This window comes from Callithrix jacchus, chromosome 8 (assembly GCF_049354715.1).
Source record: "Callithrix jacchus isolate 240 chromosome 8, calJac240_pri, whole genome shotgun sequence".
Lineage (NCBI taxonomy): Eukaryota > Metazoa > Chordata > Mammalia > Primates > Cebidae > Callithrix > Callithrix jacchus.
Window position 1 is genome coordinate 127,841,754 of NC_133509.1, and position 17,532 is coordinate 127,859,285.

The 17,532-nt window shown below is 51.5% G+C and overlaps 1 protein-coding gene across 8 annotated transcripts in view; it reads right to left on the reverse strand.

Annotated features, from left to right (window-relative positions):
* ITPK1 (inositol-tetrakisphosphate 1-kinase) overlaps positions 1-17,532 on the reverse strand; it is a 180,696-nt gene that overhangs the window by 77,760 nt on the left and 85,404 nt on the right. For 5 of the 8 annotated variants that reach the window (XM_002754215.7, XM_017977309.4, XM_078335642.1 and 2 more), the window contains one exon: positions 473-598. The exons of 1 other annotated variant lie outside the window; for it this stretch is intronic. In XM_002754215.7, coding sequence (XP_002754261.2) covers positions 473-598 — 126 coding nt within the window. Of the gene's footprint in view, positions 1-472; positions 599-4,485; positions 4,531-4,734; positions 4,924-17,532 lie in introns of those variants that run through there. 2 more of the 8 variants (XM_035261319.3, XM_035261327.3) reach the window with 2 other exon arrangements.

Below are 17,532 nucleotides of genomic sequence, written 5' to 3' on the forward strand. Positions count from 1 at the left end.
TAAGACACCTCAGGCCGTGCTCAAAGGTGAGTACCCAGGTCAAAGTGATGGGCAGAGGCAGGGCTCTCCATCAAGGCAGGACTCAGTTCAAAGACCCTTGGAAGCTCCCTTTACCAAGTACAGCAAAAGGGTTCCATCCCTTGTGCCAACCCAAGCCATGGGTAAGGGCTGTGCATGCCTGTGCTGAGAACATGGAGACCACAATGGAACTCATCGGAAAACCATGTCTACACAGCCAGGGGTAGAGACGGGCTAACCGTGCCCTGGTGTGGTCCCCATGCTATACCCAAGGATACTGAGGCCACAGAGAAATACCTGCCCAGGAGCCCATGTCTTGCCAGTGGCAGAGCCATTTCTCCAGCCTATACCTCTAGAGAGCTGCTACCACCCTAAACACACACACAGCCATTCCAGGGTCTCCCCTCCTCCTCCTGAAAATGCCACAGCCAAAGGCTGCACAGTCCTCACTCACCTGGAACCTGTGCACCAGCTCCAGGGACTGGCTATCATTCTGGTCTGCTTCAAGGATGACGTCGGTCAGCTTGTGGATGATGACATCCAGGGGGCCCTGCTCCTCAATCGGCCGGTTAAGGTTTAGCTGCGAGGCAGGGAACACAGACAAAAGCAACAACTTCAGCACTGAGTCCACTGCCCCATTCTCTTGTCCACCCCATGGCATATCACCAGAGGAACCTTGAGCCTCCCTATCTCACTCTAGAGATGCGGCAGGAGGAGGGCTGACACTCACGGGAAATACCAACAGGACAAGCAGGACAAACCCTCCAAGACCCTGCGACTCATCCCTCCTGCTAACTCCTCAAGGGCAGGGCCCACGTTTGTACTTCTGTTCCCCAAGCCCCATGTGACCCAGGACGCAGAAGACACACAAGAGGAATCAAGGCGACAGTGTCAATACGCCAGGCAAGTGATGCTGAGAAACGGCTTTATAGAGAAAAGCTTTTCTGAATATGTCCCATCTGCCCAACCACCCAGGGAAACTAGGGCTCCAAGGGGTTAAGTAAATGACTAACATCACACACCCGGATCAGAACTTAGATCGAAGTGGATGCTGCTTCTGCTAACTTGTAAAAAGTCTTAGCAAAGCTGTGGTCCTCAGGAATCTAGAAGCTGCTGCTTTAAGCGACCAGACGCTTGCACTTCACACCAAAATCTGGGCTCATCAGGAAAAGTGAAGGCGCGCGGGGCTGCCTGCAATCTGTCCCATACTGCTCCCCTGCTCTGCCGGGGAACGTGTTTATTTTTTCAAGTGCATGAGGTTGGGAAGATCAGGCCCCAAGGGAGCCAGAGCCTCTGGCCGACAGTCAGCGACACCTGACCCCCTAGACAGGAGCACCTGCCAAAAGCCGGGGCAGCCTGACACCGGCTTCCTGACCTGCCAGATGTCTCCCTCCCGGCACGCGGCCACCACCACCTGCAAGGCCAGTGCCTCAGAGGCAGTGGCGCCAGCCCGGCACTTGGCTGACCCCCAATTTGGCCTCAGTAGAGGCCAGAGGCCACGAGCCCCACCCCTGCTCTCATCCCCACCCCCAAGTGGGGTTCCCTCCAGAATTCAAGGCCGACGGTTTTAAAGTTGTTACAAAAGACATCATAAGTGACAACTGCAAATGGTCACTGGCAGTCGGCACCACGCTCAAAGCTTGCATGTGTTTCTTTCATTTTATTTAACAGCCACTATGAAAAGTTATTTTACAAATGAGGAAAGTGGAGGACAGATACTTTTTTTTTTTTTTTGAGACAGAGTCTTGCTCTGTCGCCCAGGCTGGAGTGCAGCGGCACAATCTTGGTTCACTGCAACCACCATCTCCAGGGTTCAATCGATTCTCGATGCCTCAGCCTCTTCAGTAGCTGGGACTACAGAGGTGTGCCACCCTGCCAGCTATTTTTTGTATTTTTAGTAGAGACAAGATTTCACCATATTAGCCAGGATGGTCTTGATCTCCTGACTTCAGGATCTACCCGCCTCAGCCTCCCAAAGTGCTGGGATTACAGGTGTAAGCCACTACACCCTGCCAGAGAAGGGAGACTTTTAAAACCTGCCTAGGGTCTCACAGCAGGAAGGCAGTGAAGCGGGGATGCAAAGTCAGATCTAAGGCTGTGCTTCTCACTCCGTTCCCTCTGCCTATCCCCACAGCCTCACTCCCTATGCCTGCTCAGTGCCCTGGACAGTGTCCTCTAAGGACACAACTACCTGGCTGCCTTGACCTCTGGCCAAGTTGGGCCAACTGGAGGCATAGCAGATGGGCAAGAAGGAGAGAGGGAGGGATGTATTCGTAGCATCCTCACACTCCACCTCCTGCCATATTTCTGGCACAGTCACAGCCCCCTCAGAGCAGGGCAGTGCCTCTCTAAACAGCCTTCCCTATGGCTCCAGGTACATTTTTGGGCTCTTGTGCCCCCAGGCCTAGGGGTGGGGACAGCTCTCAGGGCTTGTTAGCACCGGGAACCCTGTCCCTTGCTGGCTCCCAGGCCCTCTCACACCCTGTGGTGGTCCCTTACTAAACTCTTCCCCATTGGAGCCCCGGAACATGCCAGCTTTTGCCTGCTGTGTCTTTAACTCCCCTTTCTTACTGTTTGCCAGGAAAGATGTTAAGGGATTTCCTCTACATATATATTTTTAAAAGTCCTTTAGACCTCACAATAAGAAAATACTAAGAAATGCTGTTCCCTCCCCATAGTGACCGGCCTGTGTACAAAACAACACAAAATAAAGCCAAAACCAGGCCAGCTGAGAAGCTGCTCATCTCTGGGGCTCTTGGATGAAGGGGAAGGGAAAGACATTTCCCAGTATCTCCTGAGACTGGGTGCTGGCTCTTATTCACGGCAAGCCCGGGGGCCAGGGAAGACTCTCCCCGCTGCACAGACCAGGACAGGACATTAATGGCCCAAGAAGGAAAATCACCGAGCAAGGCCATGCAGGTGGAGCAGCCAGGACAGAGGCTGTGCACCAATGCCCACGTGTCAGCCTCCACAAGCAGCCTGCTAACCTGGCTTGCCATCCCCTGGACCTCAGTTTCCCCTCTGACAGAAAGAAGAAGCTGCAAGAGCTTTGCTGGCTCTCACCACAGATTCCAAATTTCACTCCACCCAACACCTCTTCCCAGAAAAAGCAGAATTTGAAGGAAGGTAGAGAGGCCATGGGAAGAGAACACTGGGTTCTCAAACAGAGCCAAAACCAACCTGTTTCTACTACACCCCATGGCTCCAGTGGGACAGGCACCACAAATGAGAGGCCAGCCTCTTGAGACCAAGAGAGCTACACGCGCAGGGGAAGTCAGGCCACAGGAAAGATGCACACGGACTGCAGAACCCCCATGCCCACCAGCACCCACATCTCCAGACAGCCCTGCTTGAGAGAAACTGTGGGGTCCCCTTGGCACTGGGAAGGAGGTAAGCAGAGGGGACGCCCCTGGTGTCCTCGCTTGGCATCAGCTTGCAGCCTGTAGACCTGACAACCACAGCTGTTTGGAAAATAAGCTCTCCGCATCCCCAGCACTCTGCTGAAGGTAAACAGCTGAGCTCTGGAAATGGGCCACCCTCCTTTGTGTATTTTCCAACCATTTCCATGCCAGTAAAACCCTTTTGTGAGAAGAGCTGCTTGGGACACACATTAGGCCTGGGCCGTTCTCGGGTGTGGCCGCCTCTCCCTGTGGCATCTGTGCTGGGTACGAGCAGGGCTGCTGGCAGCTCTAGTGGCTCTTCCTCAGGTACCTGATGTGCCACGACTGCCCTGAAGGGGTCTCCTCAACCTGAACACACCACAAACGGGTCGCGGTCTCCTCCCTGAACACACCACAAACAGGCCACAGTCTCCCTCCCTAAACACACCACAAACAGCCACTGTCTCCCTCCCAGAACACACAGCAAATGGGCCGCGGCCTCCCCCACTGAACACATCACAAATGGGCCGCAGTCTTCCCCTGTGAACACACCGCAAACAGGCCGCGGCCTCCCCCACTGAACACACCGCAAACAGGCCACGGCCTCCCCCACTGAACACACCGCAAACAGGCCACGGCCTCCCCCACTGAACACACCGCAAACAGGCCACGGCCTCCCCCACTGAACACACCGCAAACAGGCCACGGCCTCCCCCACTGAACACACCGCAAACAGGCCACGGCCTCCCCTCTCCCCGACCACACTGCAAACAGGCCACGGCCTCCCCCACTGAACACACCGCAAACAGGCCACGGCCTCCCCCACTGAACACACCGCAAACAGGCCACGGCCTCCCCCACTGAACACACCGCAAACAGGCCACGGCCTCCCCCACTGAACACACCGCAAACAGGCCACGGCCTCCCCCACTGAACACACCGCAAACAGGCCACGGCCTCCCCTCTCCCCGACCACACTGCAAACAGGCCGCGGCCTCCCCCACTGAACACACCGCAAACAGGCCACGGCCTCCCCTCTCCCCGACCACACTGCAAACAGGCCGCGGCCTCCCCCCACTGAACATACCGCAAACACGCCATGGCCTCCCTCCTCCCCGAACACACTGCAAACAGGCCGTGGACTCCTCCCACCGAACACACCACAAACAGGCTTCGGCCTCCCCGACTGAACACGTCACAAATGGGCCACAGTCTTCCCCTGTGAATGCACCGCAAACAGGCCGAGGCCTCCCCCCGAACACACCACAAACAGGCCGCGGCCTCCCCCACTAAACACACCACAAACGGGCCGCGGCCTCTCCCTCCCCGAACACACCACAAACAGGCTGCGGCCTCTCTCCGCTGGCTGGAAAGGGGATGAGCCCTTGGGTGCAGCCCCCACAGGAGAAAGGGACCAGCTCATGAGACAGGGGATGCCATGGAGGGGAGGACACCATGCAAGTGGATGCCAGAGAGGAAAGGACACCATAGAGGCATGTCTCCCAGAAGCCATGGGGACAGGAACTCATTTCACGGTTGTCATTCTGCTTTTCTGACCACACTCTGCCCTCAGAAAAGAGAACATTCCCAGGGACTTCTTGTTCTCCTCAGAGAACGGGGTCTGATGTGTCCCTCTCAATAGGAGCAAGGGTGTCTCTATGAAAGGCTGCCCGCCGGGGCCTGAGGTCTGTGGCCACTCCGTTTCCAAGTCACGCCATCTCACGGGGCCCATGCTGGATCCTGCTCTGTGTGGCACTTGGAGTTCAGAACTTGGAGAAAACAAGGGGCCACTGTTTCCCTCCGGACGAAAGCAGAGACTTACTAGAGGTGGGGGCAGGGCTGGGAGACAGGACAAAGGCCTCAAACCCCAGTGGCCCCAGAGTCCTCTTTGACTTCCAAAATGATTAACCCAATCGTACCCAGCCTGGTAACTAAGCTGAGCTAGGCCCTGAAACTATCCCTGCCTCCTCCAGGACCTGGAACCAGGGAGGGCGGGGGCCAGGCAGACAGGCCTGGAAACCCATCCCTACTCCACTGCTTCTGAACAAGAGAAGGTTACTGAGCTGTGCAGTACCTCAGTTTCCCTACCACAAAATGAGGATGCTATTAACCCTTCCCTGCACCTCACAGAATTGTTATGAGTCCCAGAGCAAAAGTTCAATCCTTTTTCACATTTCTCAACTGACCCCAGCCCAAACAGGAAGAATCAGTAGCTCCCTTGTGTCCCCCACAGCCCCTGAACCCTTTGCACATCCCTGCAGGATTGCACTGTAACTCCCAGTCATGATGCTGATTCTGTAATCCACTGTCTCCTGCCCCTGCACTGGGGGCTGCTCTTCCTCCATGGTATCATATGATCTTTCTGACCCAATTGCTCAATAACTGGTTTCCAATTACTCAGGTAATGAGGAGGGCTATGTGGCCACCGCCCTCTCGGAACCTAATTTTCCTTGTCTTTATTTATTTATTTATTTATTTATTTTTAAGACAGGGTTTCACCATGTTGGTCAGGCTGATCTTGAACTCCCAACCTCAGGTGATCCGCCTGCCTTGGCCTCCAAAGTGCTTGTATTACAGGTGTGAGCCACCACACCCAGCCTACCTTATCTTTAAAGCAAGAAGCCTCGAGATCCCAGGACTAGGACCCAGCTCTCACATGCCTGCTCGGTGCCAGGCTCTGCTCTAAGCACTTGACATGCACTGAGTCGCTCAATTCTCACAACAGTCTGAGATGGGGACCCACGAGAGAGGCGCAGGTGGTTAAATAACATGTCACAGTCTTACAGCTTCACACCCACTCTTAGCAGTACCTCGCCAGTGACACTCAATAAATGTCAGCTATTGTATTTCTTTATACTTACTATTCTTACTATTACTGACCAGTGGAAACTTCCCAAAGTTTTGTCCTAACCAAGATCGAGAAAAACGGCCCCAGTGAAGGGCGAGAGGGCTGAAGTCTGACTTATTCCTCTCCCCTTTCCATGGATCTGAGAATCTGAGGCAGAACTGCCACTGCCAAACTCAAATGGCCTTGCCAAATGGAAGCAGGTCTCTCCAGCAGGAAAGGTCAGTTCTGGGAACCTCATGAACAGATTTCAAAAGGGACCTTGGGGCTGGGCATGGTGGCTTGTGCCTGTAATCCCAGCACTTTGGGAGGCCAGGTGGGTGGGTCACTTGAGGTCAGAGTTTGAGACCAGCCTGGCCAACATGGTATAACCCCGTCTCTACCAAACAATACAAAAACTAGCCACGTGTGGGGGTGTGCACCTGTAGTCCCAGCTACTTGGGAAGCTGAGGTGGGAGAATCACTTGAACCCCAGAGGTGGAGGTTGCAGTGAGCCAAGATCGTGCCACTGCACTCCAGCCTGGGTGACAGAGTGAGACCCTGTCCCCTTAACACCTACCAAAAAAAAAAAATGGAGCTTGGCCTTGGAGGAAGGAGCTTGGCCTTGGAGGACTCCATGAGAGTGTTGTGTTTTCAATGGGTTTGATTCCAAAGGAAGACTAGGGAACAGGAGATGGAGACTTTTCCCTGGCAAGACCAACTCTCACTTTCAAAAGAGCTGCTAGTGTCCCCCAGAGAGGTCAAGAGCTAGAGGTCATTTGGGGCTGCCACCAAGACCAGCAAGCTGGGACAAGGATGGTGCTGGTCACCCTGGCAGCCTCTGGCCCAGGCAGAGGAGGGAAGTTGTGGAAAATGCTCTCTAACCCAATTCCCTGATTTCTTAGTAACTGGTTTCCAATTACTGGGGTAAGCAGCAAACTCGTGAAGGCTTAAGACTGGTTAACTTTTCTCCCTAGAAGATGAAGGCCCAGGACAACTAAATGGCCTGAAGATGATGCTACCCTATAGCTCCAAAGTTCTGGGAATTTACGAGCCCACATTAGAGTCAGAAAAGTTACACCCATTCAGCAAGCACAGCTCCTTAAGAACGGAACTGACCCTGAGTTCTCAGGATGGGTCAGTCCTGTTCTGAGTTCTCAGGACAGAGCCTGAGTTCTCAACACTGGGTGTTGGAGGGCCAGGTCCAAGACCAGGTGAAGGATAAACACACCCTCCCCCGGGATGCTGACCTAAGGAAATGATCAACAGGTGAAGGCCACTTCTGGCCTAGGGAGAGTCACTGACAGCATGTTGACAAGAGAAAAGACACAGAGCATGTGTGAAAATGGGGTGCTAAGTAATGCTGGGCACGCCACCACAAAGGGCTAGTCAAGAGCCACTGAGATGGTGCAGCTGGGCAGAGTGGAGCACACCTGTAATCCCAGCTACTCATTGGGCTGAGGTGGGAGGATCATTTCAGCCCAGGAGTTTGAATCTACCCTGGCCAACACAGCAAGACTGCATCTTTTTTTTTTTTTTTTTGAGACAGAGTCTCACCGCCGAGGATGGAGTACAGTGGCGCGATCTCCACTCAATGTAGCCTCCACCTCCAAGGTCCAAGCGATTCTCCTGCCTAGCCTCCCATGTAGCTGGGATTACAAGTGTGCACCATCACAACCAGCTAATTTTTGTATTTTTAGTAGAGATGAGTTTCACCATGTTGGCCATGCTCGTCTTGAACTCCTGAACTCAAGTGATTCACCTGCTTCAGCCTCTCAAAGTGCTGGGATTACAGGCGTGAGCTACTGTGTCTAGTCATATCTCTTTAGAAAAAGAATAGTCTTTATTTTTAGTAGAGACGGGGTTTCACCATGTTTGGCCAGGCTGGTCTCGAACTCCTGACCTCGTGTGATCCGCCTGCCTTGGCCTTCCAAAGTGCTGGGATTACACATATGAGCCATTGCACCCGGCCTATCAGCCCCTTTTCTGGATACGGGACAGGTCTGTACTTACTGATTCCCTGGTAAATGGGTGATCATGTGTCTCATTCTAACCAATTAGCTATGAATGAAAATAGAACATGCTGTTTTCTGGGCAGAGCATGTAACTGTAGAAGTGAGGTCTCCAGAGCCCTCTCTCCACTCCAGTGCAGGACCAGCAACCTTCCAGATGAGCTGCTCAGTTTTGGATCTCTGAGTGAATAAGATAGACAGAGCCCCCAGCTGGCCCTGTGGACATGTGGAATGAGCGTGGAATAACCCACAGTTTTCAGCTAAGATTCTGAGGCTGTTGATTAATACAGCACAACCTAATAAAAAGGTGGTCCCCCTATCCCAAGCTTTTCCTTTTCATTTGTTGAACAAAGGAAGGATGGAAGCAAAGGAAAAGGGAAGGGGAGAAAAGCAAATTAAGGCAAACAGGCCCCGACAGGTAACTGTAACCGCAAGGTTGAGAACAGAATTTAGCTGTGATTTTTTTCACATTATAATATTTGGATAAGAAAGGAATGGGTATTTATCCTTTAAGGGGATAAGAACTTGTCAGAGCCCTTAGGATCAGAAGGTAGGAGACTTGATAGAGCCACATCATGGATGTGGCTGTCCCCAGCATCCCAGGAAAGCTCACCTAGCAGTCCCCTCAATCTGCAAGATGAGTCCCTCAATCCCGTGCGTCTTGGCCAAGGGGCTTTATCTGTATTACTGTTCACGGTGGCACCTGAGAGCTCAGAGTCGGAGCTGATGGGAGCTAACCCCTCCTCTGTTGCCAGGTGCCAGTCTAGTCCTGTCCTGGGAGGAAAGTATGAATCACAAGATGGCAGAAAAAGAAAAAAAAAGGGGAGAGGGCATCAAAGGGCTGGCAGATCTGGAACCACAAGGCGGGGAGTCAGAGGCCATGTAACAAACCCTGACCGCATTGCGTGTGTGTTGTGGGAAAGGTGGAAAGGGTCCCACACATGAACCTCCTGTTGTCAGGCCTGGATGAAGAAACACGCAGAGTCCTCTCGTCCGCAGCACTCCTCCATGGACAGCCAATGCTCTTCTTCCCAAGCTACTCCAAGCACACAGGTGCTCCCCCCACAGGCAGAAGGATGCTCAGAGGTCAGAGGGCAGAGGCTGAGCCTCTAGCTGTGCAGCCTGGGGAAGGGCACGTCCCTCCCCTCCCCAAGCCCACTTCCTCACCAGTGGAGTAAGGATAAAGAAACATCCTTCCTATAGTTGCCATGAGCACACAGCCAGGGCAGCCGTCCATTACCTTCTGCTGTGACTGGAGCTGACCAGGCTGCACCGGTGTCAGCAAATCAGACCTTCTTCCTCACAGGAGGCTCAGTGCTCTCTGGCCTCAGCATAGGCCTTTCTGGCCTTCTCTGGCTTTCCACCGGCATGATTCTGATCCTCACCTCCACCACAACCACTGGGATCCTTATCATATTACAGGTGTGCACTGAGCAAATGACAGACTTAATCTCCTAAACACATAATCTCCATGTCCTTAGGAGGCAGGGGCCATCATCACCATTTTACACATGAAGCAAGGAAGTCAAGAGGCAAAATAACTGAACTGAGGCTGTATAACCAGCAAGTCTCAACAGCCCCAGGCCCCTGTGGCTCCAGGACATGGGCTCCTGAGCCCTCTGCCTCCATCAGGAAGGGGAGTGGCCTGACAACACAGCTGGACAGACGTCCTTCCCCAAGGTGACAGGGAGTCAGGCTGTGGGAAGCTATACTGTGGTCCAAGATGCAATCTGAGGGGGCCAGAGGCAGGGAAGTACCCACAGGCTCAGCATCACCAACCCAGACTTGCCCCCAGCTCCAGGAGAAGAAGACAATTCTGATATCCTGGCTGGCAGGCCTCAAGTTTTCAACCACAATGCCATCTCCTGAGAGCCACCTGGGTCAGGCAGCGAGAGCCTGTCCAGGGCTGGAATCAGGGTCTTTCCATCCTGCCGGCCACTGACACAGCACACCACTGTCAGCTTCACGGAGCTCTCCAAGCCGAAGGGCCTGGCACCAGCACCCCCACCCGGCAAACAAGGGCAGGCACGGAGGCTGTGGGGGCAAGGGCCCCTCCAATAGGCAGTGGTAAGGCCTGCCTAGCACCTCCCACATTGCTGTCTTTCTACTTTAGTTGTGGTTTTGCCAGGCAGAAAATCTTGACTTTTCTGTAATTCAAATGCATAAATATTTTCATCTTTTGATCCTTTGCTCCCCAGAATTTTTTAAATCAGCCCATGGTTTTCTCAAGTATTTTTACATTTTCAATTTTTATCATTAAATCTTGGATCCGTCGGGAGTTGTTCCGGTGGAAGACTGAGGTGTGCGTCTGTGTGCATTTTCTTCCAGATGGGCACTCAATTTGTCTCCCCATCTACTTACCCATCTTTTAACCACTGTTTTCAAATGCCAATATTTCCTAATTCCCATATTTTTGGGGGATTCTCCGTTAATCTGTCTTACACCAATACCACAATGATTTGGTTTGGTTTTCTTTTTTCCACATGGTTTTAATTACAATAGCTTCATGATATAGCTTAATACCGATAAGAGCTAGGTCCTACCTTCCTTTTTCACAATTTTCCTGAACAGTCATACTCATTTTTTTTTTCCTAAACACCCTTAAAAGAATAGGACTTAGAGCTGGGTATGGTGGCTCATGCCTGTTATCCCAGCACTTTGGGAGGCTGAGGCAGGTGGGTCACCTGAGTCCAGGAGTTTGAGACCAGCCTGGGTGACGGAGTGAAATACCATCTCTACAAAAAATACAAAAATGAGCAGGCTGGTGGTGCGCACCACACCTGTGGCCCCCGCTACTCAGGAGGCTGAGGCAGGAGGGTGGTGTGAGCACAGATTGCACCACTACACTCCAGCCTGGGTGACAGAGCAAGATCCTGTCTAAAAAAAAAAAGATCAGAATCTTTACCTTAGACCCCTTAGAAGAAATAAATAAATAAATAAAATTTAAAAAAGAATAGGACATGGACTGAGAATTAGTTATATTTATGAAACCCATGGTTTGATCATGAATCCCTTTAACCAGGAACACCATATATTATATTTACAGCTCATATCACAAATGATTAATCTCTCTCAAATATAATAAGATCCTATAAACTGATTTTTTTTAAAAGGCAACCTAACACAATAGAAACCATGAACAAAAGATATTTTTGAATGTACATACAAAAAATTACAAATGGCTCCCAACATATAAATATTAGAAAATACTCAACCTCATTCATACAACAAATGTAAATGACAACTATATTAAGATACCATTTTATATGTACCAGATTGGTGAAAGTCAGAGACGGAGAGCACACTGTGTTAGCCAGGGCTGGGGGGATACAAATTCAACCATCTCAACAGGCAGCAAGTCGGTAATCCCCGTCACAATTTAAATGCATAACCTTTCCCGTTCAGAAGTCCCACTTCCAGGAGCTGATCCCACAGGATGCTCTCCCCGACATATGTACTCACACACATTGCTGCACTGTTTGTAATCGCCAAATATTGATAACTAAATAAAAGTCCATCGAGAAGGGACTGAATCACTTATGACGATCCATGTGGTGGAAGACCATGCTGCCACAGAAAAGAACAGGGGGTGCTTTCTGTAGTGACACGGAAATATCTCCAAGAAGGTGCCGATCGCTGAGCACAGCACGCTAGAATACGTACAGGGAGGAGAGAAAGGAGTTACACAAAGTCAACTGTTGCTTGTACAGTAAGTCTTCACTGAACATGGGGGATAGGTTCGTGGAAAGTGTGGCTTCCACTGAGATATTGCACAGCAGGTCCTCAAATAACATCAATTCCTTCAACGTCACTTTTTTACAACAATGAGAAAAAAGTTGGTTTCATTATATATTTCGTTTAAAGTCACAGTCTTCAAGAACCTATCAAAGAGGCTAAGTGAGATCTTACTGCATATGTACAGAGTGTCTTGGGATGTGCACACGAAACCGGTCAGAGTGGCAACCACCATGGGGGAGAGGACCGGGGGCTTGTGGGATCTGGGTGAAAGGGAAACTTCTCATCATATGCTCCTGGAAATTTAAAACCAGTGAAATGTCTTATTTACTTGCTGAAAGTTTGTAAAGTACCAACAGAGCAGTCTCTACGAAGAACACATTTGGGATCTGAGAGTCAGATAGGCTTAGATGCAAATCTAGCCAGTATCTAACAGCCATTGGGCCCCTATTGTGCAACCAGCCCACCTCTAAGCACTTCACATGAATTATCTCACTTAATCATTTCAATGACCCTGTGAGGCAGAGCCGATTATTATTCCCATTATATAGTTGGGGACGCCAAGGCATCCACATAGCTAATGATGAAGGAGCTGGGAGGAGACCAGTGGGGCAGACTCTGGGCTAGAGAGCTGGAGAACCACACTCCAGATGCTCCAACACAGGGACACGTCTACATGTGCATGCATGTGGACATCCGTGTACATGTGCCTCTCACGACTCCTCTGCAGATCTCAGAGCCTGTGTACTAGCCACTGAGTAAGCAAACGAATTGTCAACAGAAAACAAAAATGATTTACACTGCTGTCCAACTGGTACCCACTTTCCCACCCAAGGGCACACGTGACAACCTCAGTGTCACCCAGGGCCACCTGACCCAGCCGCTTTGGCTGATCACAAGGGGCTCACTGAAAACCCCTCCTTGCTCTCAGTGCCCGAGAAATCCTGCCTCTCCTCTCTCTAACCTCTGGCCTGAGGTTTCAGTACTTTCTAAGTCACCTAGAGAGCAGTGGGGAAAAAAGCAGCTGGTCCTTGGCTTTCTGCAATGAGAAGACCTCAGTGGGAAATTGGTGCTGTGGGCCCAGGCACCTGCTGGCTCCAGGCAAAAACCTAGAGGCTGCCCTCCCACAGCCACATGCTCCTCAACACACCCTATTTCCCTCGAACATGCACAGGAGCCAAAGGACACCTCCTGGCCAACAGAATGGGAACAGAGTAGTGGGAGCTTCCAGGCCAACCTAGTTCAAGTATGATGAACAGTGTGCCTTCCCTAGACCCCATTCATGTGGCTGATGGAAGACAGAATAACCTGATGGAGTGAACCCAGATTCTTGAGTCACTGCTTGGAGAAGCCACCGGTCTCCACTGGACTGTGACATGAGCAGGAAACCAACCCCCGGAGGTACCAAGGCAGCCTGTTCTGGCACCTTCGCTCTGCCTGTTGACGAGCACTCCAGCCAGGACAGTCTTTCCCTAGGCCCCGCTCTTTGTGTGCCTATGCCAAGGATGGCCTTGGAACTAGTCTCAGGTCATGGAAGCAATGGAGAAGCAGAGGCAGCTGTGGATAGACCTGGGCCTTCAGTCAGTGACCTTCAACCCCCTTGAGACACTGTTTCCTCACTGGTACAAAAGAGCCAATGACAGCTGCCACCAGCATTCCACGAGACAGTGCTGGTGAAGTCTTAGCACTAAGCCTGGCCTAGAGCGGGCCCCCTGCAGACACCACCCCCCCAGGGTCTGGAGGGTGTCAGCTCTCAGACCCTCCAGAACCTCATCGATCATAGTTCCCACTGGATCTCCCACCTCCAATGCCGAACAGTAACTGCCTTCAGGTTCAGCTTGGGCTTGTCTAAGCCTCAGCACCCCAGGCATGATGGTGGGGCTGTGGCTCCTCCTTCCCTCTGAGAACACTGCACTGCCTCCCCACTGTGGTGCCTACTTAGGGAGAGCAGAGAGGCTCATGCTGACTGAGCTTACCCCGCTGATGAGTTGCAGAGAGCTCTTCTTAGCCTGTGTCCCCTCACCAAGGAGAGGGACTATGTCCTATTCCTCCCTGTGGCCCCTGTGCGGCATGGCACTGTGCCCAGTTGTTCCAGGAACCAGAAAACATGGACTGTATTGACTCCCCAAGGCTGAAGAGATTGATACCATTCACCTATCCATACAGTATGTGCTGAGCATTCATGCCCCCACCCCTCCAAGGACATGTCATCCCTTGCTTACACTGACACAATGAAGGTACGATGAGATGATGGAACTCGTGGAAAGTCGCTGACAGTACAGAGCAGGCCCATGTTGTCTTATCCTCCCTTCCCTACAGCCACCACCCCACACTGCCCGCCCCTCATCTCCACCTGGGGCCTGGACCCTTGGGGACCCCGAGCTTAGTTATGCCTGTGTTGGACTCTGGAGGGTATACTGGGGAAAGTGCTCCACAGAGCTCATGGAGAATCTTCCGGTTAAAGAATTCCATTATGTCCCAAGTAGCCCCAGGAATAAGCCACACATGCCCTGGGCCTGGCAGGGTAAGAAAAATCAAGCAGTCTCTGGGCAACAGAGCAGGGAAGGACACTGGAGCCACCCTAGCTTCAGCCCCAAGATGCACCTTGCCGAGAGGAGACATGGGCCACAGGAAGCCCAAGGGGCACAGAGGCTCCAGGCAGCTGTGCTTTCAGCCAAGCTGGCAGGCCACGATCCCTGAGGGCCAAAGATGCCCTGACAACAAGCACACACAAGGCAGAGAGGAGCCACCACCCTTGGTCACCAGCACGGCTTCCTGGGCCTGACTCTTATCCTCCCAAGCAGCCCATGAGTATCTTGCAGGCCCCTTCCTCTAGAACCAAGCATAGTGAGGATAGGACAGTCGCAGACACTGACCCTCCCAGGTCCAAGAGAGTGGACAAGGTGAGGGTAACAGAGGAAGCCACTGACAGTCCCCAGCAGATAGCCTTCGGTGCGCCACATGTAACTGTCCCAAAGCTGAACACGTGCTGTGGCGGAGGACAGAATTCTCTCAGCCAGATCAATTCAAAGGCTGTGCTACCTGCTTCCAGACACCCGACTACCCTGTCTCCCTGCACTTCCCACAGAGGATCTCAGATCCAGCACTGAACCACCCGGATCCCGACTTCCCTCCCAGATGGTAAGCATGAAGTTAGCGTGCAATGCATGCTGCACTCCCAACGCAAACGTGGGAACTGAGGCTGTGAGAGCGGCACTCCACATTTACAATCTGTAGAGCTGACTGAAGAATGTGCAAAAATAAAACGAGGTGACATGTCCCACTTGACAAACTCTGAAAACATCAAGAATGCAGTCACAGCCACCCTTCTTGCTTCTGCCCTTGATCCAAGAGGTAAATAAAAGAGAAACCGTTACTGCTTCATGAATCACACACAAAAGCCTGTTCTTTACTCTGCTCTGGTTTTCTCAAAGCCTCAGTTTGTGTGAGTGATGGATGGGGAAGACAATAGCACTTGCTTCAGGGGGCTGTGTTTCCTTTCATTCATGCATTCATGCATTCACTCATTCACTCACACACTCATTCATTGAGTGATTAAGGGAACAGATTAATTTTGTGCCTGGCATTGCTCAAGCTCTGAAGATACAACATGAAGATGACCACCAGGTCCCTGTCCTCTGTGCTCATACTCACACCCTAGTGCAGAAGACAGACAAAAAACAAGTAAATGAAGTGACTGCAGGTGCCACCAAGGGCTGCAATATTAATGAAGTGCAGAGGGCATGACGGGAAAGGGAGGCACTCATCAGAGAAGGCCTCGTACAAGCTAAACCATGTCCCCCAAAAAAACAGTATGTTGAAGTCCTAACCCCCAGTACCTCAGAACGTGACCTGGTTGGGAAATGGGGTCTTTGCAGATGACACTTGTTAAGATGAGGTCATACCAGAGTAGGGTGGGGAAATTTAGACACAGACCCGCACAAAGGAGAAACATCATGATGGAGGCAGAGATTTATGGTGATGCTTCTACGTTCCCAGGAACACCAAAGACAGTCGGCGACTCACCCCCAGCAGGGAGAGACGCCTGGAACAGACCCCGCCGCCTCAGGAGCCCCAAGTGGGATCTCAGACTTCTGGCTTCCAGAATGGGAGGAGTGCATTCTGTTATTTAAGCTGCCCAGTTTGTGGCCTTTTGTGACAGCGGCACTGGCAAACGAATCCAAGGCCTCTCTAAGAAAGGCCTGGGCAAGAAGGCGGCCCAGGAGGGACCTGGGAAAGAATGTTCTCAATAAGAAGAAGAAGGTAAGTGCAGGGTCCTGAGCAGAGGAGGCCAGCGTGGGTGCAGGGGATGGGGGACAAAGAGGTGGAGCACGATTAGGAGTCAGTGTCCTCAGAGTGGGGGAAGGTAGCAAAGGGCCATGAGTGAGGGAGTTAGATGCCTCAGTCCCTTTGGAGAGACTGCTGTGGATGTTAATGCAGGTGAGGCATCAGCACCTTGCCTGGTATAGGCTGTAAGCCCTTCACACATGGCAGTTGTCATGTGTATGGCCTCACAGAACAAGGGGCTTGGGTAAGATTTTTGGAAACCATGATGCGTCCAAGAGAGCAGCGGACCAGGGGTCAGGAGCCTGGTGCTGACTTGCCGTGGGAACTTGAGCCATCATTTCGCTTGTCTGGAACCTGGGGGCCTGGGCTTTACTGGGGGCCCCAGACCCCACAAAAACCTCCTGGTCGCTGGCTGCAAGAGGTGGTGGTACGAGAATAAGTGCCCATCCCCAAGTGGGATTCCAACTTCATGTCCCCAAACTTCTCCCTTCCACGCCCTGGTTTGTGGCCTGAGATGTTTATTTTTGCTGACAACAAAAAACATATCTCAATGTCTGCTTCATCTCCATGTTCCCCCTGGAATGGCAACTGACAGCCCCAGCTACAGTGGTGAAGAATTCTCCAAGCCAAAAACATTTTCTATGCATCCTTTTTAACAATAAAGGGGGGGAACTCTGACTCAGATTCCTCCAAAGCCTGCACAGATTATTATTTAAGCCCTCAAGCTGTACTCTTTCTATATTCATTGCTTTCCAATACAAAGAGAGCATTCCTTGAGGCAGTTTCCAAACTGGTATTTGATACAATATTAGTAATTTAGCTGGGCGTGGTGGCTTAGCCTGGCCAATATGGTGAAATCCCATCTCTACTAAAAATGCGAAAATTAGCTGGGCATGGTGGCCTGTAAGCCCAGCTACTCGGGAGGCTGAGGCAGGAGAATCACTTGAACTCAGGAGGCGGAGATTGCAGTGAGCTAAGATTGCGCCACTGCAAGACTCCTTCTCAAAAAAAAAAAAAATAATAATAATAATAATAATAAAAATAAAGCATTAACATTTTTCTTAAACACTGCATGAAAAGGGGAAGTTCAGTACTCAAAATCATTTGCAAAGGCTCCAGGTTGTGTCAAGCTAAGTAGAAGCTTCGCTGCAGGACTTCTCAGGTACTTCGCTATGTTCATGTGAATGGAGATTTGTAGAGGGGAAGAAGCTGACACTGAAACCCTTGTGTACTCGCTTGGGAGAATTCCAGAGAATGCTGCCAGGTCACAGAAATT